Genomic DNA, 22,615 nt, shown 5'->3' with positions numbered 1-22,615 from the left:
GGTCTACCTCAAGGAAGCGGCTCTACCCACTCGAACATGCTTTGCTCTCAATTTCCTACTGAGAGAAACCGTGACCCATCCCTTTTTCCTTCCAAAATCTAGTTACGTATTTCCTATCCCTCCCTGGTAAAAGACAGCGGCGATCATCAATATTGATCCTGGTCCGGCATAAAACTAGACAACCACAAACATAACTGGAGCAGTTTAAATGGCTGTGGTACTGAGATGGGGAAGGTAATGGGAAAACGTCCCCATTATGTTTCATAAAAATTTAAATGTTATACGAAAACAAGAAAATGGCTCACCCTCAGACTGGGTTACCCCTTAAATGGGGAGAGGGTGGCAAGAATCCTTGTCAACTACCATTGACATTTAAGGAAGCAAAGAGGAAATACAAATATATGAAAAGATAGTACGCATTACCAGCTGGGACATACGCACCTTATTTATGACCGTGACACTGTATTTGACTGGCAAACACTCAAACCGAGATGAGACGAATGAAATTAGATATCTTGGGGATGAGCGAACTAAGATGGTCTGGTTAAGGAAAACAAAAAACAGAAAAAGAATACATCTATTATGCAACCGACCTAGAACATCAATATCGAATGGCTATATTAGTATCGGACCAAATTGCACAGTCAGTTACATACTTCATCCCCTTAAATGATAAAGTAGCACTGTTGAAAGTAGAAATAATTCTTAGAAACCCAAATAGTATTTTGGTCTATGTTCCGACAAGTGAAAAGTCAGTGCAAGGTATTGAAGAATTTTATAACAACATAAATAAAATATTGCGACCTAATATATATATATATATATATATATATATATATATATATATATATATACAAACAACACTGTTTATTATGGTTGCAGTTAGAAAATTGGCCGGGATGTTAACGAAACACTCTTATGACTTTTGTCTAGCTTTCGGAATGGTTTTATTCCTTTTTCAAGACACTGTAATAAGAAAAAAAAAATGTAAATATTTATAAAATATCACAAATCTTCAGTGCAACTTACTAGTCGTTGAGATTATTTATAAAAGCATAGACACTCAACATTATTAACACACATATAAAATATCCAAAAAAACATCCAAACTAAAATTAATATCTACCTGTACCCACACAAATTACACTTATATGCATAACATGTTGCATACCATTAAGACAGGTTTAAAAATTAAAATCACCTAAGATGGGCCTCTAGTATTTCTTAAAAAGAAATATACCCAGTACACCTAATTACTTTTTAATCATAGGATTTTTTCTTTTTGTTCTTTTCTATGTGTCAGAGTTAAAACACACCAGTAAAAGATGACAAACTAAATTTTAAACTGAATTTTAAAGAATTTTAAAATGTATTTTGTCCACTATTTTATATTTTATGTGTGTGTTAATAATGTTGAGTGTCTATGCTTTTATAAATAATCTCAACGACTAGTAAGTTGTTTGTTGTTTGTTTGGGTTTATATGACTGCGGACACTAAATCCATTCGCCAATCTGACAATTTTTACTCATGTTTCATTAGTCATTGTTTCTTATACAATCTTATCCTAAATCTATTAATAAGTAGTATCGATCTACAATACATAGTCGTTTTTTTTGGTAATTTGTTGGTAGTTTTTTTTTATCAGGTGCTTTTTAGTTATTTATATATAAAATAGGTGATGAGGTCCTCAGAGTTCCACAGCAAACTCTTCTGCAGCTATCTACTTAATTCAATAGCTACTTTACTGTGGACTGTCGAAGTTCCTCATTTTTTCTCTTTTTTTATTTTTTTATTTTTTTTTATTTCTATTTTTTTTTATTTTTTTTTTAATTATTATTTATTTCTTATATTTTTTTATTTTACTTTTTTATTTATTTTTTTGAGTTTAATATCTAAAACATGTTTATACAATAATCTATATAAAAACTCATTGTTTTCTAATGTTAATAAATAATTTAAATTAATGGGATGGTGGACATCGGTAAAAGAAGACAGCGAATTTAAAAAATTATTAATCTTATTAGATATAAGAGAACAGTCCAAAATTTTATGTTGTAGGTTACCTATCTGACCACAAGTACATTGTGGACTGTCAGCTAGGTTCATTTTAAACATATATGATGGTGTAAGACAGTGGTTAAATCTCATTCTGCATATAGTTCTTGTCATATCCTTTGTCGACTCCATTTTAGATTTATCCGTAATATAGTTTCTGATTGCTTTGTAATGGTTTCCTGTATTTATATTCTCATTAATATATCTTTCTTTCCATTCTTTCTTAAGCTCTTTGTATATGTCTGATTCTATATCTCTAGACGTACAAAGATAATGAGTTAATATTCCTTGTGTAACCGCGTTTTTTGCCAATTCATCTACTATTTCATTTCCAGTTATTCCACAGTGTCTTTTAATCCATGCCAACTTAACTGTTTTGCCTTGTTGCTGAAGTTCTTTAATTTTATTTATTATATATAATTCAATGTAATTTACTTTTGATTTAGGATTTATGGCACCAATTTTACTTAAAGAACTTTTGCTGTCACTATAAATTATAAACTTTGAATGATTTATATTAGATAAATATTTTAGTGCTTCCAATATAGCTATTAATTCAGCTGTGTATATAGTCATGATGGAATTGAGTTTAAACATTTTACTGTTTTTATTATTGTTATCCCAGTATGCACATCCCACACCTTCAATACTTTTGGATGCATCTGTATATAGCATATAATAACCTTTGAACAATTGTGAACTGTCAGATATAAACATTAATTTTCTTAAAGATAAAGGTAAATTGCTGTAATCCCTTAAGAAGTATACCTGAACTTGTTCCAGAGTGTTAAAGTCAATATTGTAATTTGGGTTTAAGTCATATTTATATAGTTGTTTATCATATATTGTCATTTTTGAATAGAAATCTACTATATTTAGAGTTTTCTTTTTTATCCAATATTTTTCTGTTAAGTCTGCTAAGAACAGCTGGTGTATTTTGGATATTAAACTTGACTTTTTCTCGTATAATCTAACTAAAAGTCTGATGCCAAGTTTTTTTCGTTTTATATCCATTGGCATTTCTCAGCATTCGACTTGCAGGTTACTAATGGGTGTACTTCTTAGGGCTCCTATACACAATCTAAGGCATTTATTAACGATTTTGTCTATTTTGTTTAAATGACACTGTGATGCGTCACTGTATAATATTGATCCATAGTCGATAATATCTCTTATATTATTTTTAAATAATAACAAAGAAATATTTGGATCTGCTCCCCACCGTAAGTGTGACACGAATCGAAGAAGAATTATTCCCTTTTCTGTTTTTTAACTATGTTGTCTATATGTTCTTTCCAGAGAAGCTGTCTATCGAGAGTAATACCCAAATATTTAACATAACTTTGCACTAGATAAGAGATATTGTTTATTAAGATGTAGTTGGGTATCTCTTTTCGTTTTCTTGTAAAAATACATAATTTAGTTTTGGAATCAGATATATTTAGTCCATATAATTTACTCCATGTTTTAATATGTTTGACTCCTTCTTCCATGGATTTGACTGAATTTTCTATTTTAATATGTTCTTTATAAATGACTATATCATCGGCAAATTGTAAAATTCTTGTGTAGTTTAAATTTTTTACTAGATCAGCAGTATAAATTTAATATAACAACGGGCTTAATATTCCTCCTTGTGTCATTTTGTTATATAGTATACTTAAATTAACGTTGTCGTATGCTGATTCAACATTATTAAAAGAGCTGTTACTGAAGAATTTGACGTAAACGCTAAATTTATGTCTGTTACCAAGTGGCTCACTGCTTCCACAGTAGAATGATTTTTTCGAAATCCAAATTGTGTTTGAGATATTTTATTATTTTTTTCTAATCATCTTCCGAGTCTAAGTTTTATCATTCTTTCCAGTGTTTTTATTATGCAGGAGCTTAATGAAATACCTCTATAAGATTCTGCCGAATCAGAATTTCGATTTGGTTTAAGAATGGGAATCACCCGGTACTCTCTCCAACTATCTGGAATATCTTCTGATTGCCATATTTGATTAAAAATTTTTAATAATGTTTCTTTTCCTTTTTGATGTAAATTTGCCAACATAATATAATGTATATTATCTATTCCCGGAGAAGTGTTTTTCTTGTTCTTAAGACTTATTTCTAATTCGTATAAACTAAATGGCACTGAAAGTGGATGATTAGAGTTTTTCCTTTCCATTACATTAATTTTTGAAAATATATTATCTGGACATAATTTTCTCAAAAACTCCTCAACCCATTCTCCTTGGGTCACTGGATTTATTTGTGGTTTAAAGATGTTTTTTAAACGTTTGACTTGATTGCACATATTTTTTATTGGTGTATTTTTGTTTAAAGTTTCACAAAAATTTTTCCATGCATTACGCTTACTCCTTAATATAACTTTCTTGGTTTCTGCTACACATTTATTATAATTTATATAATTTTGTATATTGGACTGTAACTTTAACTTGCGCAAAGCAAGTTGTTGTTCTTGAATAACCTTTTTACAATTGTCATTCCACCAAGTTTTCCTAAATCGTGGACTAGTCCCTATTCTTTTCTCCGGTATACATATTTTACAATATTCGTTTAATTTATTTAAAAATTGTTGGTAACTTAAATTATTATCGAGTTCCATGAAATTATCAGTGATAGAAGAGAAAAGAGACCAGTCCGCTTTATTTATATTCCATTGGAATTTTGTATTTACACATTCAGCTTTATTAACATCAATATTTGACTTTATAACAATAGCAAAATGACTAGTAAGTTGCACTGAATATTTGTGATATTTTATAAATATTTACATTTTTTTTCTTATTACAGTGTCTTGAAAAAGGAATAAAACCATTCCGAAAGCTAGACAAAAAGTCATAAGAGTGCTTCATTAACATCCCGGCCAATTTTCTGACTGCAACCCTAATAAACAGTGTTGTTTGTTTATATTGACAGTCACTAATATCCAGTAATATATATATATATATATATATATATATATATATATATATATATATATATATATATAAATATATTGTACCGTTTTTAAATAAAACGAGCGTTTCTAATTTATATAAATATATGTATTTATAAGTTGACAGCACGATTATATCTTATCAACTAACTTAACACATAGAAGGTCTGCTTATATAAAAGGTATTATGTACTAGAATATTCTGGAGTAGTCCACCTCTAATTCGTTTGTTGGCCCAGGATGGCGGAATCTACAGGATTCTCCAGCTCTGCGTGAACCCCTCAGAAAGAAATAACAGTCTACTGTCTTTGAAGGACACGATCTCTTCGGATTAATGCAACACACAGTAATTCGTAGGCCGGCCTATCTTGGGCAAGGCCAAATTCTTGATGTCATTGCACACGATTTTGTTCAAATTAGTTAGAGCACGTCATATATCCTCGTAGCTTGCCCTGCCTGTATACGACTTCCTGGTCACCATATACAACAAAGATCGAGGACCATCTTCTAATCTCAGTACTCTTCAAACTTTAAGCTGCTGATTTTTTAACTCGTCCAAACGACCGACCCTCTTATAAAATACGGATGAGATTACTTAAGTCATCTCAAGATCTTGAGCAACACTGTGGGCTAGAGAGACGATATGTGGAACACTAAAAAGATCCTGCTGAACTTCTGTGGGCACGTCGAATCTAGCACTCTTTTTCTCTGCGTAATTTGACAAAAATTCATTGAAGATTGGTTGTCCGTCATCTCTGATCTCATGTTGAAGGGTTCGTGCTTCTTCTGTTTTATTTGAGCCAGCATATGGTGCAAGACGATTTATGTGAACTACGTTTGGTTTACCTTTCGGCAACTTCTTAATTCGGTATATTTCATCATTTATTTTTTTTTTAATTTCATACGGACCTTCCCATTGTCCTTGCAGTTTAGGAGGCAAGCTTCGACGACGTTGTGGATTATAAAGCCAAACAAGATCACCTACTTCATAGCTTTCATTCTTGCATCGAGAATTATATTGATCTTTCATTCTGTCACTGGCTAACTGGATGTGTTGTCGGGCATATTATATTTATTATATGTATCATAACGTTTCCCTGGATGTTCCTCTGAAAATACAAAAGTTTTCAAATTATTTCCGGTAACAGGTCCCCAGTCGGTTGATTGTAATATTTCTACGTTAATCGTAGTATTATCTTTGTCAGATTAAAAAAATACTGTATTTTGCTCAATAAGATCCTCGATAGACTTTTCAGTATCACATGTATTGGCATTTAGGTTTTAAATCTGTTATACATTATCAGGAAAAAAATACTATCCTGACAGATCCGCTTCTGCTACATTGTATGTCCGTTCAATTTCAAATATTGTTTTGAAGCTATTTTCTTCTGACATTTTAAAGGAGATACCATCTTAATGGGAATAAACCACAATTTAAGGTTAAAATAAGTTTATTGACGTTTCAATTTCCACTTCATAAATCGTTCTCAAAATACAAACTTTAATAAATAAACACATTTTGTTTTTTTTTTTACTTGATGAAAAATTCTTCTAATAATTTAATTTTATCTGATTTATTTATATTGACAATTCAGACGTGTTATATTATACATTTTAAAGTAGACGACTTTAAAATGATATTGCCAATATTGCTGAGTTATGTTTCTGGGACGACTTTATTGTAAGATAGTTCATTCGATTACATGAAATCAATACCAAAGTTGGAGAATACCCGTCAGAAAAAAATCATAACATGTAATTTGTCTTCATAAGAGAAACCACATGCCATGATGGCAGTAAATTTCTCCTGTTAGTGAATCCATTGTAAATCATAAGGAAAAAACCTCGTAATACTATCCCGACATGGTAAGTATTTGGTCTTACATTTAGTTTACTCCTAATAAACATCAAATTCAGATTTTATATGTTTGTTTTTTAAAAACCATAAATGATATATTCTCGATATCTTACTGACTTACTAATAGTGGTATTTTCTCCTTTTATTAACTTCCTCTTTTAATATGGGTAACCAGATCCTACTGCATTCTGCCGAGGAATTTGCGACATAATTGATCTCATTTAGCATAATTAAAACCGCTTCTTTGATTTTTCTCTTTTTACTATCTGTTTCTTTTAGAACTACACTTGAATTATTTCATTGAACCCTATGTCCATTTCCTATGCGTGTTTACATATTTGAAATCTATCAAATTCTCTATTTTTAATACAAGATTGATGTTCACTTATCCTAACATTTAATAGCATTGATGTTTCACTTAAATAAAAATAATCGCATTCACAAGTTATTTTATAAATACAATTCTTTGTTTTTTCTTGTTCATTGTTAGGTTTAGTTTTAGATAAAATAGATCTCAATCATATAATCCTGAAGCTGGATAAAATAATTCTAAATACGGGCGTTCTTTATAACACTAAAACTAATCGCTTGATCTTTAGTAGGAAACTTTTGCTGTGAGTCTGCTAAGGAATAAGATTTGCTCTTTAAAAAGACTTTCTGTCTCAGCAAAAAAAATACTGGTTGTTGTTTATTATTATTCTCTTAAACGAAACCCTTCAGCTATCGGTTGGTGAGAACTGTTTGATTTCAAAGTCATATCTTGTGTTTTAAAACGTGAATCCACTAACCTTTGACGTTTTTTCGGGGATATTGGCTCATCACAAATAGTTGAATCTGAATCACTGAATCACACAGTTGATATTCAGATACATCTTGTGAAAAACCAGACTCTTCAGAAAGTATTTCATTCCACAGTTTTTGTAGTTCTTTCTGTTCTTTCTCATACGACATTATTTTCGTTCACCACATAAATACTCAATTGCAATCACAAAAACACGACTCGATGGCCGACACTAATACATACAATAATGGAACTAAAAAGAGAACTGAACGTAGAATGAAATGTGTTGCCGATCAGGTGATATCAGGCGAGCATGTCTACCGCGGATGGTCGACGGACTTGTCATTATGGCCGCGGTGGGTTGAAGTTGAAGTTGTCCACCATTTTTTTGCACTTGTTCAAAAAAATAATGGTTTATGAAGAAACTAGTAATTATGTATCGTATTTATAAATATTTTAAATGAATTCCTGCAAAAAAAAAATGTGTGGCCATTATAGACAGCCAAGCAACATTCTCATGGTGGCAATCTATTTGTTAACTCAATTGAAGATATTAAAAAAAATCAATAATTGTTTACGACTTCATAGTGAGTGTTTAAAAAGCAAGGTTTACTAACCAATATTTTAGAAAAAAACATAGTTTATATCCAGCACACAAAAATAAACTAGGGTTGGCCACTTTTTAAAACTGTACTTCTATAATTACAATAGGATTGTTCGACATAAATTTAGTCATTCTGCTGACGTTATATTTCTTCTAGCTCGTAAGATTTCTCCTTGCACTTCAATAGAACCATATTTTTCTATCAATTAATCTTCGATGAGTTTACGATATAGATACATACATATTCTGATATTGAATAAACGATAAAAAAATAAAATATTTTTTGGATTAATCAAATTAAGTGATCAAATAACCCTAAAGCGGGATCAAGTTATCTTGAAGACGGGCGTTATTATTTTATAGCACCAATAATATTCGCTTGATCTTTAGTAGAAAACTTCTGCTATGAGTCTGACAGGGAATAAGATTTGCTTTTCAAGAGACTTTCTTTCTCAACAAAAAATAATACTGGTTGTTTATTAATAATTAATAATTTATAACTTTCCATATTAGCAATTAAACACAAAAATATCAAAAGCGAAGACAAAAGACAAACGTGCTGTGTCATTTAATTTTTGAACAATAAATTAGTACCCATTGATATAGCTAATCATTGGGTGCTAATATGGCTAGTTGGATCAGTGGAGTGACAAAAAGGGGATAATTTTGAGAAAAATTAAATTAGGGGACTACTAATACTACGACTACAACAAGACCTGGTAGAGGAAGTTTAGACAAGGCATGTCTGTGAAGGGGATTAATATTCGTCTAACTCAAGAGGGAAAATTAGAGAAAAATGTAATTATTGAAGCCGATTCCACAAAGGGGTAAATATATGTAGTAATTTATTTAGTATATAAATTAAAATGTCTTACGATGCATTTAGCTACCCATTTTCTTTTGGTAGAAACCCAAGTATAGCAAAAATAGTGGTACACCTTGAATTTAAAATTAACCATCTGTTTATCATCATGCGACGCTACTGCTAAATAACTCCAGTGGTCGTATGTTATATTTACTTCAACAAGAAAGGGACCATCACCTGGACTCACTATTTTGGCATTGCTTTTAAATTCAGTGAGAGTGGGTTTGTAATATTCTGCAGTATAAACCTAAAAAACACTAGATTTACAATAAAGAAAATACAATATTACGAATATTGTAAACTTAGCTGAGTAAATTTATTTAAAAATTTAAAAATTATTACAAAAAAAAAAACAATAAAATATAAGCCTGTATCTATCTATCGCCCGTTGCCAAATTCAAACGAATACCACCTTTAGTCGAGACAAATTATATTGCAAAAATAGATATTTTTTTCCTACCAAAAAATGAGATATTTTAACCACATAATGTTTTAAATTATGATGTTCAGAACAATTTTACACTCGGTTTCGCTAATAAACTTGGAAGTGTTGTTTTTAACAGTAGCGCACCTAGAATTTGCCTCTGGGGGGGTTTTGGTTGGTCACCAAAATTTTTTTTATGGTGTTACCTCCATTTTGAGTCCTTAAAATGTGTAAGTAACAGTGTCGGAATAGGGTTCTGGGGGGGGGGTTTAACCCCCAAAACCCCTCCCCCCTCGGAGCGCCACTGGTTGTTAAGTTATGAAATGAATAATTTACAATGAGTAATGTCATTGTTAAAATACCGGCAAGAAGTGCTTATCTTTAAAGGGACTGGACTTACAAATTTTTCGTTTAGGTGTCATCTTTGCAACGAGGTTGGAAAACCTAAACATCTTAATCTTAATTACTATTTAAATGGGAATAAGCCACAATTAAAGGTTAAAATACGTTTATTGACGTTTCAATTTCCACTTCGGAAATCTTAATCTTATAAATACTTAAGGAATTTGGTTTACGAGGAATACGAAAAAAATGTAAAACAAACAATTGATATTATATACGGCTGAAAGAACAGACGGCTGAAAAAACTTGGATTAAAATACCAAATCGTTGATAAACGAGTGGCCATTATGAAAAGTAAGAGTAAGTACATTGGCGTTTTTTACATTATTTAGAAAAATAGGTATATTTAGAAAAAATTCAAAAATATCGAGACCAAAAGTGAACAATTTATTATTTAGACGAGAAATGGTATGACACGCACAAAGGCGCTAGCAAGGGTTTACACGCACTGATGGTTTACTTAAGTGCCACGTAAAAGGCTTACCTTCGAACAAAGGTTCTTGAATGATTATTTTGCACTGTGGATCTTCAAATGGTAGGTTGCCAAATGAATTAAAGCTTTGCGGAAAAATATATAAAAAATATTTAGTGTAGATTATTATCGGAATATGAATTTTAGTATATCCGAAGACTGGTTTAAGAATACATTACTTTCCAATATATCATTCACCAGTGTGATAATTCTGGACAATGCCAGCTATTACTCAAGACTTCTAAAAACAATACCGAACAGTTCGTCCTCAAAAGATTAGATTCTATAAGATTTCCTCTCAGATAATAATTTGTATTTTGAAGAGAACTATAATAAGGAACAAATATTTGAAGTGTTTCGTACTAAAACTTATAACAAACAATATGTGGACACGATTGTAACAGAACATGGTTCATACTGTTTTGAGGTTACCACCTTATTTTTGCATTTTCAATCCCATATAGCTTATTTGGGAACAAGTAAAAAAAGAGTTCGGAGGAAAAATATTTTTCCAAAATTTGACGCGCAAGTGATTGATTTAATTCGATATAAACTATCAGAGATCACAAGTGCTGACTGGAAAAAAAGCAGTAAAACTATATATTACATGTGGAAAATAAATAGAGATACAAGTGATTTCAAACAGTGGACAATTTATTATTGACCGGTTGGATAGTGACAATGATGAGAGCTAGTTTGCAGAAGAAATATTTTAGACAAGGTTCGCTAATGTCGTGACTATTCAGTTTTTCATTATAAATTATTTACTTTTGTTTACAACACTATTTTCTTAAATGTAAAATTAAGACCTTTGTAACGTTTAGTGCATAAATGAATAGACACTAAATAGAAAAAAAATGGAATAGCCACATAAGCAGAATGGGGGAGACACGTGTGGTCAAAATAGCAAGAGATAAATCATTAATCGGTAGAAGAAGTATCGGCCGACCGCGCAAAAGATGGAGTGACATAGAGGTATTAATTCGCCAATGAACAAGCAGGATTGCTTATAAAGAGTAAGAAGAATAGGAAGATAAAATATAACTTTTATATGCCGAAATTTATTGGGACACCCTGTATATTTCAAAATAACTTTAAAATGTTGCTTTTATTAACTTACAAACTAATAATTTAAATTTTTTTTTAGTTTTTTTACTCTTTCGGTATACTCTTCCGTTCCGTTAGTGGTGATTTACCCTGTATACAAGGAAAAAATTTTATGTATGTAATTGTTGTTATTACTTGAAAATGAAAATAAAATTAAAGATGCACTTGTTTTTTTTTAGTTACATCTTATCTAAAGCGTTAAGAAACATGTAATGTTAAATAATAAAAAATAGAAAGCAGTTAGTTAAGCATAAAAAATGAAAATGTGTAAATGTGTATATAGTCATAGAGCAGAGAAATCTAATTTGATGACGTCACATAAATAGAACTATGGAAAAGTATTTTACATTTAAGAAAATATTGTTGTAAACAAAAGTTAATAATTTATAATGAAAAACTAAATAGTCACCACATTAGCGTACCTTGTCTAAAATATTTCTTCTGCAAACTAGCTCTCATCATTGTCACTATCCAACAGGTCAATAATAAATTGTCCACTGTTTGAAATCACTTGTATCTCTATTTATTTTCCACATGTAATATATAGTTTTACTGCTTTTTTTCCAGTCAGCACTTGTGATCTCTGATAGTTTATATGAAATTAAATCAATCACTTGCGCGTCAAATTTTGGAAAAATATTTTTCCTCCGAACTCTTTTTTTACTTGTTCCCAAATAAGCTATATGGGATTGAAAATGCAAAAATAAGGTGGTAACCTCAAAACAGTATGAACCATGTTCTATTACAATCGTGTCCACTACATATTGTTTGTTAAGTTTTAGTACGAAACACTTCAAATAATTGTTCCTTATTATAGTTCTCTTCAAAATACAAATTATTATCTAAGAGGAAATCTTATAGAATCTAATCTTTTGAAGACGAACTGTTCGGTATTGTTTTTAGAAGTCTTGAGTAATAGCTGGCATTGTCCAGAATTATCACACTGGTGAATGATATATTGGAAAGTAATGTATTCTTAAACCAGTCTTCGGATATACTAAAATTCATATTCCGATAATAATCTACACTAAATATTTTTTATATATTTTTCTGCAAAGCTTTAATCCATTTGGCAACCTACCATTTGAAGATCCACAGTGCACAATAATCATTCAAGAACCTTTGTTCGAAGGTAAGCCTTTTACGTGGCACCTAAGTAAACCATCAGTGCGTGTAAACCCTTGCTAGCGCCTTTGTGCGTGTCATACCATTTCTCGTCTAAATAATAAATTGTTCACTTTTGGTCTCGATATTTTTGAATTTTTTCTAAATATACCTATTTTTCTAAATATTGTAAAAAACGCCAATGTACTTACTCTTACTTTTCATAATGGCCACTCGTTTATCAACGAATTGGTATTTTAATCCAAGTTTTTTCAGCCGTCTGTTCTTTCAGCCGTATATAATATCAATTGTTTGTTTTACATTTTTTTCGTATTCCTCGTAAACCAAATTCCTTAAGTATTTATAAGATTAAGATTTCCGAAGTGGAAATTGAAACGTCAATAAACGTATTTTAACCTTTAATTGTGGCTTATTCCCATTTAAATAGTAATTAAGATTAAGATGTTTAGGTTTTCCAGCATCCGATCTTGTTTTTTTAATATCAGTTTTCAGAATGTCTCGAATGGTAGAATACTGAATTCCTGTTAGAAAGGCCGCTTTTCTCATTGTACTACCTTTACAACTATTTTCGGGATCATTTTGCAGATTTTTCTAAACGTTCATAAAAATTTTCTTGGATTGTTCATTCAAAACAATGTTTTTATTTGGAAAAAGTAAACTCTTTTCTACAGTTCCAGTCTCAGTGTCGTTGTTTTTTATATCTCTTAAATAATGATTGGCTATTAAACTTTCTCTACCACTACTTGGGGTCTCTTTCTCCTATGGACGAAAAACTGTAGGTGATTTTTCCCATGGCCCAAACATTTTCTTTATACGCAGATAGACAGTTTCAAAAAATAAACAACAAAAAAATACTACAATTATAACGACCTCAAAACAACAACATTCAACACAACTCAAAATTGGAGAAATGTAGTATACATCTATAGACAACCTCGTTGCAAAGATGACACCTAAACGAAAAATTTGTAAGTCCAGTCCCTTAAAGATAAGCACTTCTTGCCGGTATTTTAACAATGGCATTACTCATTGTAAATTATTCATTTTATAACTTAAAAACAACACTTCCAAGTTTATTAGCGAAACCGAATTTAAAATTATTCTGCACATCATAATTTAAAACATTATGTGGTTAAAATATCTCATTTTTTGGTAGGAGAAAAATATCTATTTGTGCAATATAATTTGTCTCGACTAAAGGTGGTATTCGTTTGAATCTGAATTGTTGTAGTGTCCCTGCCATTTTGTCCGTTCGAGAGACCTGATTACAGATATTAAATCTCCCAGAGGAAGTTGATAGATTTGCAGAGTGGATTTTTTAATTTTTGTTTTTTATACCAATATGTGCTTTTATCCAGCACAATATGATATTTTTGCCCGATTTCAAAGTTTCACTGTTCAGTGCAATGATGTCACTGATGATATAATTTTCTACAAAATTATGTATATTATATTTCAGTTTATGTACAATGCTTTGGCAGTCTGTAAATATAACAAAGTTTAGTTATTTGTGATTCATATATATTTTGTAGCCTTATTTCGCTGCTATGAGTTCAGCTGTGAAAGTTGTCATTTTGTCGGGTTATACTTTTTTGGGGGTAGAATATAGCATATCCAACTTTGCCGTCCATTTTTGAACCATCTGCATATAATTTTTGATAATTCCCCCAATGGTGTTAAACATAATGAAGGTGGTCTATTTTAGTAAGAAAATCTATGGCAAGAATATTACTTAAATGACAGTTAAATGGAGATAAATAAGCTTCATAATTTAATTTTCGATATAAGGTTTGTTCCATTTGGTATACGTCGTCTGTCTTCAATGTAACTAAAAACGTTGAGAAAACTTTCCACAACTAAAAGCTGCTTCGTTTTTTCCCAGTAATGATGAGTTAGGTATGTAGTAGTTAGTTCTGATTTTTCTATTGGCTGCAGATCACCACGTGTAGGTTTTTCATATTTCTGTTTCTTTCTGTTTATGTATTATCAATTTGTTGTTTTCGTCTTTAAATAATATAAGTAGAAAAACTACTGCAGGATTATAGGGAAGCCACAGTAATATACACGGACGCATCAAAAACAACAGAAGGGACTGAATGCGCATACTTTTTACCTGCTACAAACGTAGAATTCAAATATAAACTACCATATGAATTTTCAATCTTTTCAGCGGAATCAATAGCTATACTTGAAGCTCTAAAATATGTTAAAAACACCTGCAATAGACATATCTTAATTCTGTCAGATTGCCTTTCAGTTTTGCAGAGCATAAAAAACATTGAATTGCCCTCAACATTTAGCAACCCCTACATATTTGAAATAAAAGACCGATTGTATCATTTATCATCGACTGGAGCCAACATAAAATTTATTTGGGTCAAAGCACATATTGGTCTCAAACATAATGAATATGTAGATCACTTGGCTAAAATGAGTGTAACAACTGGCTCTACGTTGAAATATACGCTTAATACATCAGATGTTACTACGATTTTCAAAAAAAATCAGCAACTTAGATGGAAAGAGCAATGGAATCATTACTGTTCTACAAACCATAAAAGGTATACCTCTTTACAACCAACTATACCTCAAACAACCTGGTTTCAGAATTTCAAAGCTCCTCGTAAATATATTACTACTATAAATCGAATACGCTTTGGACATGCATGCTACCCATGCCATTTATTTAAAATTAAAGTCATCGATGATGATAGTTGCAAACATTGCGGCAAGCTAGGTGACCTCGATCACATCTTCTTTGAATGTCCTAAATTTATTCAGCATTTAAACTCCCTGTATATAAAATTAAGTAAATGCAATACATACGCTCCATATAATATACAGTCCTTGTTAGCTATAGGTTCTGTAACAATATATAATTTAATTATAGAATTTTTGTCAGACACATACATAGCTTTATAAATCTGGTACTCGTTCATGAAAATTTTCATGAGCGTGTATAGGGTTAGACTTGTACCCCTTGTTTATCCTATATGTAATAATACCTTATCCGTGGTCCAGTATTGTTTGTCTGTTAAAATAAATGTCTTGATGGACCCCTAGACGAGAAGCGAGTGTCCTTGTATTTTCCTTCGACGTGTTCTTCTATTAATTATTCTTCTATTTCGTTTTAGGGATATCGCTGTGCATTTGTCTGAGAGAAATAATCTGTACTTATCTGTGTACTTTTTTAAGGAATATATTATAACCTTTCGAGACTGGCTGAATGACGAAGAAGAAATAGATACAAACACGATTCATTTTCCAAAATACAAAAGACTAAAAAATAATAAAACAAATAGAAAAAAATGAAACAAAATAAAAAACAAATAAGAAATCTTAAAACTGCAAGAAATCTGCAAAAATTGCGAACACTGAAATATAATACATAATACATTTATAAATACCTTTATAATATAAATGCAACTGATACCTAATTGGATAACATAATCTGCAGTCATAAATTTGATTATAAACACAACGAATTCAATTTTGATTAAGAACTTACCTCCAAAATATTATCTATATCAAGAAACTCTATAAAATAATGTTGCAGTCGATATACATCGATTCTATAGAGGATTAGTTTATTAAAATCTGTTTCTTCTTTATCCAATGCTCTCCATTGAAAAAGTTCCGTCGAATCGTTGTATATATCATAACGAGACTCAGATATCTTTACGTTAGTAAAAGCAACTAAGTAAGGATCTTTAAAATGGTCTATCTGTTTCTTGCCACCAGCCTGCCAAAATTCTATAACTGCAACTGTTGTGTCGGTCTTTACTTTGTTTAACGGATATATTGGATTAGTTTTAATTGTACAAAGCTAAAAATGAATGCTCAAAGTAATCATACAATTTAAAATCTAATACTAACCACTGTTTAAACTTAAAGCCTATCTCAAAGCCCTGATATACAAACTCAGATTTATTATGCACCAAAACGAAGGAGACAGAAAACGGAAGTTTTCATAAAAATGAGTTCAGTCAAAGCCACCTATACTTCACAAGCTGTACTATTAGAATTAGCAAAATAAACAACTATGTAAAGCTAACAGTTAGATACTCATCTATGATTCCGATAGGTGACAGATCTACTTTAGAGGTGGGCCCCTGCCTACGCGAGCCTTGAATTATCTCCTAAATTAATAACTTTAGCAGTCTATAACATCTAAATTTGAAATAAATTAATTAATAATCTTTAGGATTACTGTTAAAATAATAGTAATCAATGATTAATCTTCCAAAGAAGTATACTTTAATATCAGTTTTTGTAAACTGTCATTCACACTTCATTAGATAATTGTGGTATTAATCAAAAGGCAAAAAAAGAAAGTTGGTTTTATACATTTTACGCTTTAAGACCAATATTTAGAAATAAGTAATAATATTATTATTAATGATATAAAAAGAGACCTCTTCTTGTGTAAAAGTTAGGGAAAATACTTATACATATATTATTGGGTAGATAGACTTATACTATACATTTAACATTACATTAACATTAAAAAATAAAATTTATTAAGTCGACGTTTCGATTTCGATTTAACATTTATTTGTGTCAGCAGAAACGAATGTATATTTAGAAGAATTGTGACGTCACTATTTTTGACTTTGATGCCGGTTATGTCGAAGATGGTTCAACATATCAAAATGCCGTATTCAGATTTTAATTCAGGAGACAAAAATATATATGAATCCATTGATAGATCGCCCCCAATATTGCATAGGTGACAACGCACAAAGGAACATACTTTGCGGATGTAAAACGAAAGGTTTTCTTTGAAAATAATGAAAAAAACTTTTTACTATTACATATATGTAATATCCAATTACGAAAAATAAGTACTGGAAAACTACATAGGTAAAATGAGTAAAATGGGTTACAGTTTTTCATTTTTAAAATATTCCATTTTGTTTATGTAATTTCGAATAATTTCGTATCTTTTATTTATCATTGCTACTCATTTCCACATCAAAAGCTAGATCCATCTTCAACCGGATGGGGGCCTTCTTCAAGAGCCACAACCTCTCTCTTGCTATAAAAGTAAGAATGCTGTGATGCTACGTCTAATCTGTTCTTTTTTATGGCGTTGAATCGTGGACCTTGAACGAAGATATGTGCAGAAAATTGCAAGCATTTGAGATGTGGCTGTATAGGAGAATACTTAAAATCCCGTGGACTGACTGAGTCACCAATGAGAAGGTCCTCAGAAGAATGAAGAAGAACCGAGAGGTACTGACCACCTTAAAATCTCGAAAGTTACAGTACTTTGGACACATTATGCGAAATGAATCCAGATATGCCCTTCTATAAGCCATCCTGCTAGGAAAAATATTTGGACAACGGGGTCCAGGAATTACATGATGGATTTTTCAGACCTGTCGGGAGTCCATCCAAAAATGCTTATCTTGATGAGGTGACTGACTTATCAATCCATGTTTTTCATTCAGTATGACCGGCGTTAATCAAAGTCTCATCTAAATAATATATTTTACGATTGCCATTCCTATAATCTTTTATCTGCCTTAAAAATTCTCTTCTCCAGATTACAAGGTCATCTCTGTCTGTAAGCATACTGTTCCTGCCACGTTTTTCAAATTTAAATTGAAGTTTTTTTAAAATCTTGTAAAAAGTAGTACGTTTGAAATCAGGTAGATTGGGTCGTCGTTGACCTGTTGTAGAACTCTATCTATCATGGGAATTTCATTTCTAAAAAAGAATTGATGCACTATTGTTCTTATCGCTCTAATAATTTTAAACACAGAACTATCCGATACTCCAACTTTATCGGATAGTCTTTTCTCAACAGCGGACAATATTAACGCCAGATTTTCTTGTAACTTGTGTTTATACACGTTTACAATCATTTCTTTAACGTTTACGCTTAAATGGCCTTTTTTCAATCTCTTTTTGGGGGGAGTTAAAGGTATGTTTACGAGTTCATCGGCAGAATCCGTGTCCGACATATTAATTTGTTTTAGTGACTGTGTATACAAACCTGCAAAATATTATTTACAGGCTAATATTCTAATAAAATAATAGATAATAGATAGATAATAGATAATTGAACAGATATATTAAAAAGGTCAATACTCAAAATCTTAATTTTCAAGGTGTTACAGAAGCGACCGATTTCGAGGCTTACAATATTTGCCTCATCCTCAGGCAAAGCAAAAAGTTTGTTTTGTTAAAAAACAATAATATAGATATCGGCAATAAGAAGTTTTCCGCTTACATCCAGGGTACTGTCTGTCTTCATCTTTTCCTTTATGACTTTATCTATTGTAGTGAGCTGATATGTTGATCATTATATATGTTGTTGTTATCAAAATTTTTTTATTATTAAAAAGGTAGGATTATCTTCTGGTTTGTAATAAAATTAAAAGTAGTTGAAGACAAATACACATACAGTAGAAGCTGCCACATCCGGACTTTATATAGTTTAAAAACTTATGGAAGATGGAAAATCACATATTATGCAGTATGATGTCCTTTTTTTGTTGTTTTTGTCACAGGTTCTTACAAGTTAAAGACCTAAGGCTCTTTACTTAGTAAGACCTTTTATTTACATACGTATATAATAATCAATATATCACCTCACTACAATGATAGTGTCATAAGGAAAATATGAAGACAGACAGTACCCTGGATGTAAGCGGAAAACTTCTTATTGGCGATATCTATATTATTGGTTTTTAACAAAACAATCTCTTTGCTGGGCCTGAGGATGAGGCAAATATTGAAAGCCTCGAAACCGATCGCTTCTGTAAAACTTTGAAAGTAAATATTAGATTGTGAGTATTAACATTTTTAATATATCTTTTCAATTATGGACTGACACATGCAACCCTTTTATCATCATAACAATTATTATAAATAGAGTCAAAATATTATTAAATTTACTTATTTCAGTTGAGAGAAAACAGCAAACATCTTAAAAATGTTCACAGTTCTAAGTTTATTTAAATAACACTTACTTACTTTACTTTATCGTGTCCAGACATGTCATTCATAAAATTTCGGCCCAGTATCGGGCTACGTCGGTTCCATCTTTGTTGGCGAGCCACAAATCTTCGACGGGACCGTTTCTACATGTAAGAAGATGTTCCATATTCTGTGTTTCTCCACAGTCACAGTTCACATCATCTTGGTCGATTTTTCCCCATTTTGCCATGTTTGATTTTACTGGAGCGACCCCCTTTTTTATCCTATTCATAGTTTTCCACGTTTTAAAGTCTAGGGATTGGCCGATCCATTGAACCTGGGGAAGAGGAAAATACTAAGGCGGTTGCTCCTGCACTGTTCCAAGGAATCTTTTCCTAGATTTTAGTCGCTTTCGTGGTGTTCGAGCTTTGTATAGGGCATGCCTCTCGTCCGCGATCTGTTTAATTTTCTCTATGTGCTCTGCAACGCCTCTGCGTGTTGAGGGTTCTGCAAAACCCGCTGCTTTATATAGATTTGAGAGTGGCGTCGGTTTCATGCACCCCGTTACTATCCTGCATGTCTCATTTAGCGCAGTATCAACTTGTTTGGTGTGGGCAGATCTTCCCCAAACGGGGCACGCATATTCAGCAGTTGAGAAACACAGTGCCTGTGCCGTTGTTCTTAAAACGCCAGGACGTGCGCCCCATTTACTTCCCGTTAGCTTTCTGAGTATGCTGTTCCTAGTTGTTACTTTCCCTTTCGTTTTTATGCAATGTTGTCTGTAGGTGAGGGACCGGTCCAGAGTTACTCCAAGATATATAGGTTGGCTTGTGTGTTCTAATGTATTACCATTCCACACAATTTGGAGTTTTCGCTTGGCTTCCTTTGCGCGAAGGTGGAAAGCGCAGACTTGGGTTTTAGAGGGATTGGGTCTCAGGGAATTCTGCAGGTAGTACGCTGTCATTGTTTTTAATGCAGTTTCGAGTTTCTTCTCCACTTCTTCAAAACTATTTCCTTGAGCACATATTGCAAGATCGTCAGCATAGAGGAAGTGCTTGGTTTCGGTCGGCGTAGGTTGGTCGTTTGTATATATATTGAAGAGCATCGGTGCTAAAACACTTCCCTGTGGAAGGCCATTTTTTTGAACTCTCCACCTACTTACTTTACCCTCCAGCATAACGAAAAAACGTCTGTTTTGCAGTAAGGAATATACGACCTTACCCAGATGGTGGTCATTTAGAGTGTCGTATAATTTGTGGAGCAATGTTTTGTGCCTTACTGTGTCATAGGCTGCTGTCAAATCTACGAAAGCAGCCCCTGTTATAAGTTTTTCTTCAAATCCCTCTTCAATGTGTTCTGTTAGTGCGAGGACTTGGCCGGTGCAAGATTTGCCGGGTCTGAATCCTCCTTGTTGTGGGATGAGGTGCTTGTCGACATTTTTTTCTATTCTGGCGAGTATGAGTCTCTCGTATAGTTTAAAAAAGTGACACAACAGAGAGATAGGTCTGTAGCTACTGGGGTTTTCTGGGTCCTTTCCTGGTTTTAGCAAGGCTATTACTTTAGATTTCCTCCATGATTTTGGAATTTCGCAGGTTTTGCGAATAAACTGCAAATAACACTATATTTATAAACCGACACACACATATATAGAGCTGTTAAAAGTAAAAATTATATTTATATAATTAAAACATAATTATATAATTATCAACAGACATAAATGTGATTCGTAAGGATTACTGAATCCATATCTGTTAAAACTGCAAATTATGCTTCTTTGTTTAGAGGTGTAGATTGTCGTTACTTGTGAGTTTCTACTTGTTACTTTTGATACGCTTTTGTATATAATTAGTTACAGTATAAGTGATTTTGTAACAAGGAGATACCTCTTCAGCATCTCTAGATTTTGGGAATGAATATATCACGCGTCCGTAGTGTTGATATTCTACTTTTCTGTTAGGCGAATATAATACCAGCTTTCCCTCAGCTCATATCCAAACTTATCAATTCGGAGTCATAACGGAACGGATCGCTACAGCTCGGAATTAAATATAGTAACGTCAGCTCAGTCAATGGAGTTATATATTTCACGGATGATGGATCCAAAAATTTCTATTGTCACTTATTTCTGTGCGGAAGAGGAACAACAAAATAAACTAAACGCTTAAATGGTTTATATCTAAATCTGGGTGATGGAATCTCTGTAAACGAAAGAATAGTAAATAACATAAGATTCGCTGATGACACAGTTATAATGGCAGACACCCTGGAATCGCTACAAGAATTGGTAAATAGAATTAACGATTATTGCATTAGATACGGACTAAAAATAAATAAGAGAAAAACTAAATTTATGATTGCCTCAAAAACGCAACATGGAAATGAAAGATTAATGATAGAGCAAACCCAAATAGAAAAAGTAGAGACATATAAATATTTGGGAACCTGGGTTGATGACAAAAATGACCAAAGCAGAGAAATCAAAGTCCGAATTGAAACTGCAAGGCAAGCATTTGTGAAAATGAAGACAATGCTTACCAACAGAGACCTTCAGTTGCATCTCAGATTGAGGGCTCTAAGATGTTACATATTTTCTATCTTACTATACGAAATGGAAGCTTGGACATTGAAGAAACAACACATAAGAAAAATAGAAGCGTTCGAAATGTGGTGTTACAGAAGAATATTAAAAATTTAGTGGGTTCAAAGGATTACCAATGCTGAGGTACTACGACGTCTAAATAAGGAGTTAGAAATTATGAACAGCATAAAAAGAAGAAAACTAGAATATTTGGGTCACATAACCAGAGGAGAAAAATATGAGCTGCTGAGAATTATTATGCAAGGAAGGATCCAAGGAAGAAGAAGCATAGGAAGAAGACGCATCTCCTGGCTGAAGAACCTTAGAGAATGGTTTAACTGTAGTTCACTACAACTTTTCAGAACAGCAGCCAACAAAGTGACCATAGCCGTTATGATATCCAACCTCCGATAGGAGATGGAACTTTAAGAAGAAGATCTAAGTCTGGATTTGTCTTGTTTTTTTACTT

General features: G+C 32.1%; 1 protein-coding gene across 1 annotated transcript in view; it reads right to left on the bottom strand.

Annotated features, from left to right (window-relative positions):
* Positions 1 to 22,615, bottom strand: part of LOC140434877 (uncharacterized) — a 309,793-nt gene that overhangs the window by 137,646 nt on the left and 149,532 nt on the right. Inside the window, exons 13-14 of the mRNA XM_072523474.1 lie at positions 16,150 to 16,467; positions 9,122 to 9,358 (exon numbers count right to left, since the gene is read on the bottom strand). Of these exons, the coding sequence (XP_072379575.1) occupies positions 9,122 to 9,358; positions 16,150 to 16,467 (555 nt within the window). The remainder of the gene's footprint in view (positions 1 to 9,121; positions 9,359 to 16,149; positions 16,468 to 22,615) is intronic.

Source organism: Diabrotica undecimpunctata, chromosome 2, assembly GCF_040954645.1.
Source record: "Diabrotica undecimpunctata isolate CICGRU chromosome 2, icDiaUnde3, whole genome shotgun sequence".
NCBI lineage: Eukaryota > Metazoa > Arthropoda > Insecta > Coleoptera > Chrysomelidae > Diabrotica > Diabrotica undecimpunctata.
Note: the sequence above shows the minus strand (reverse complement) of the source record. Positions and strands in the feature narration are given on the sequence as shown.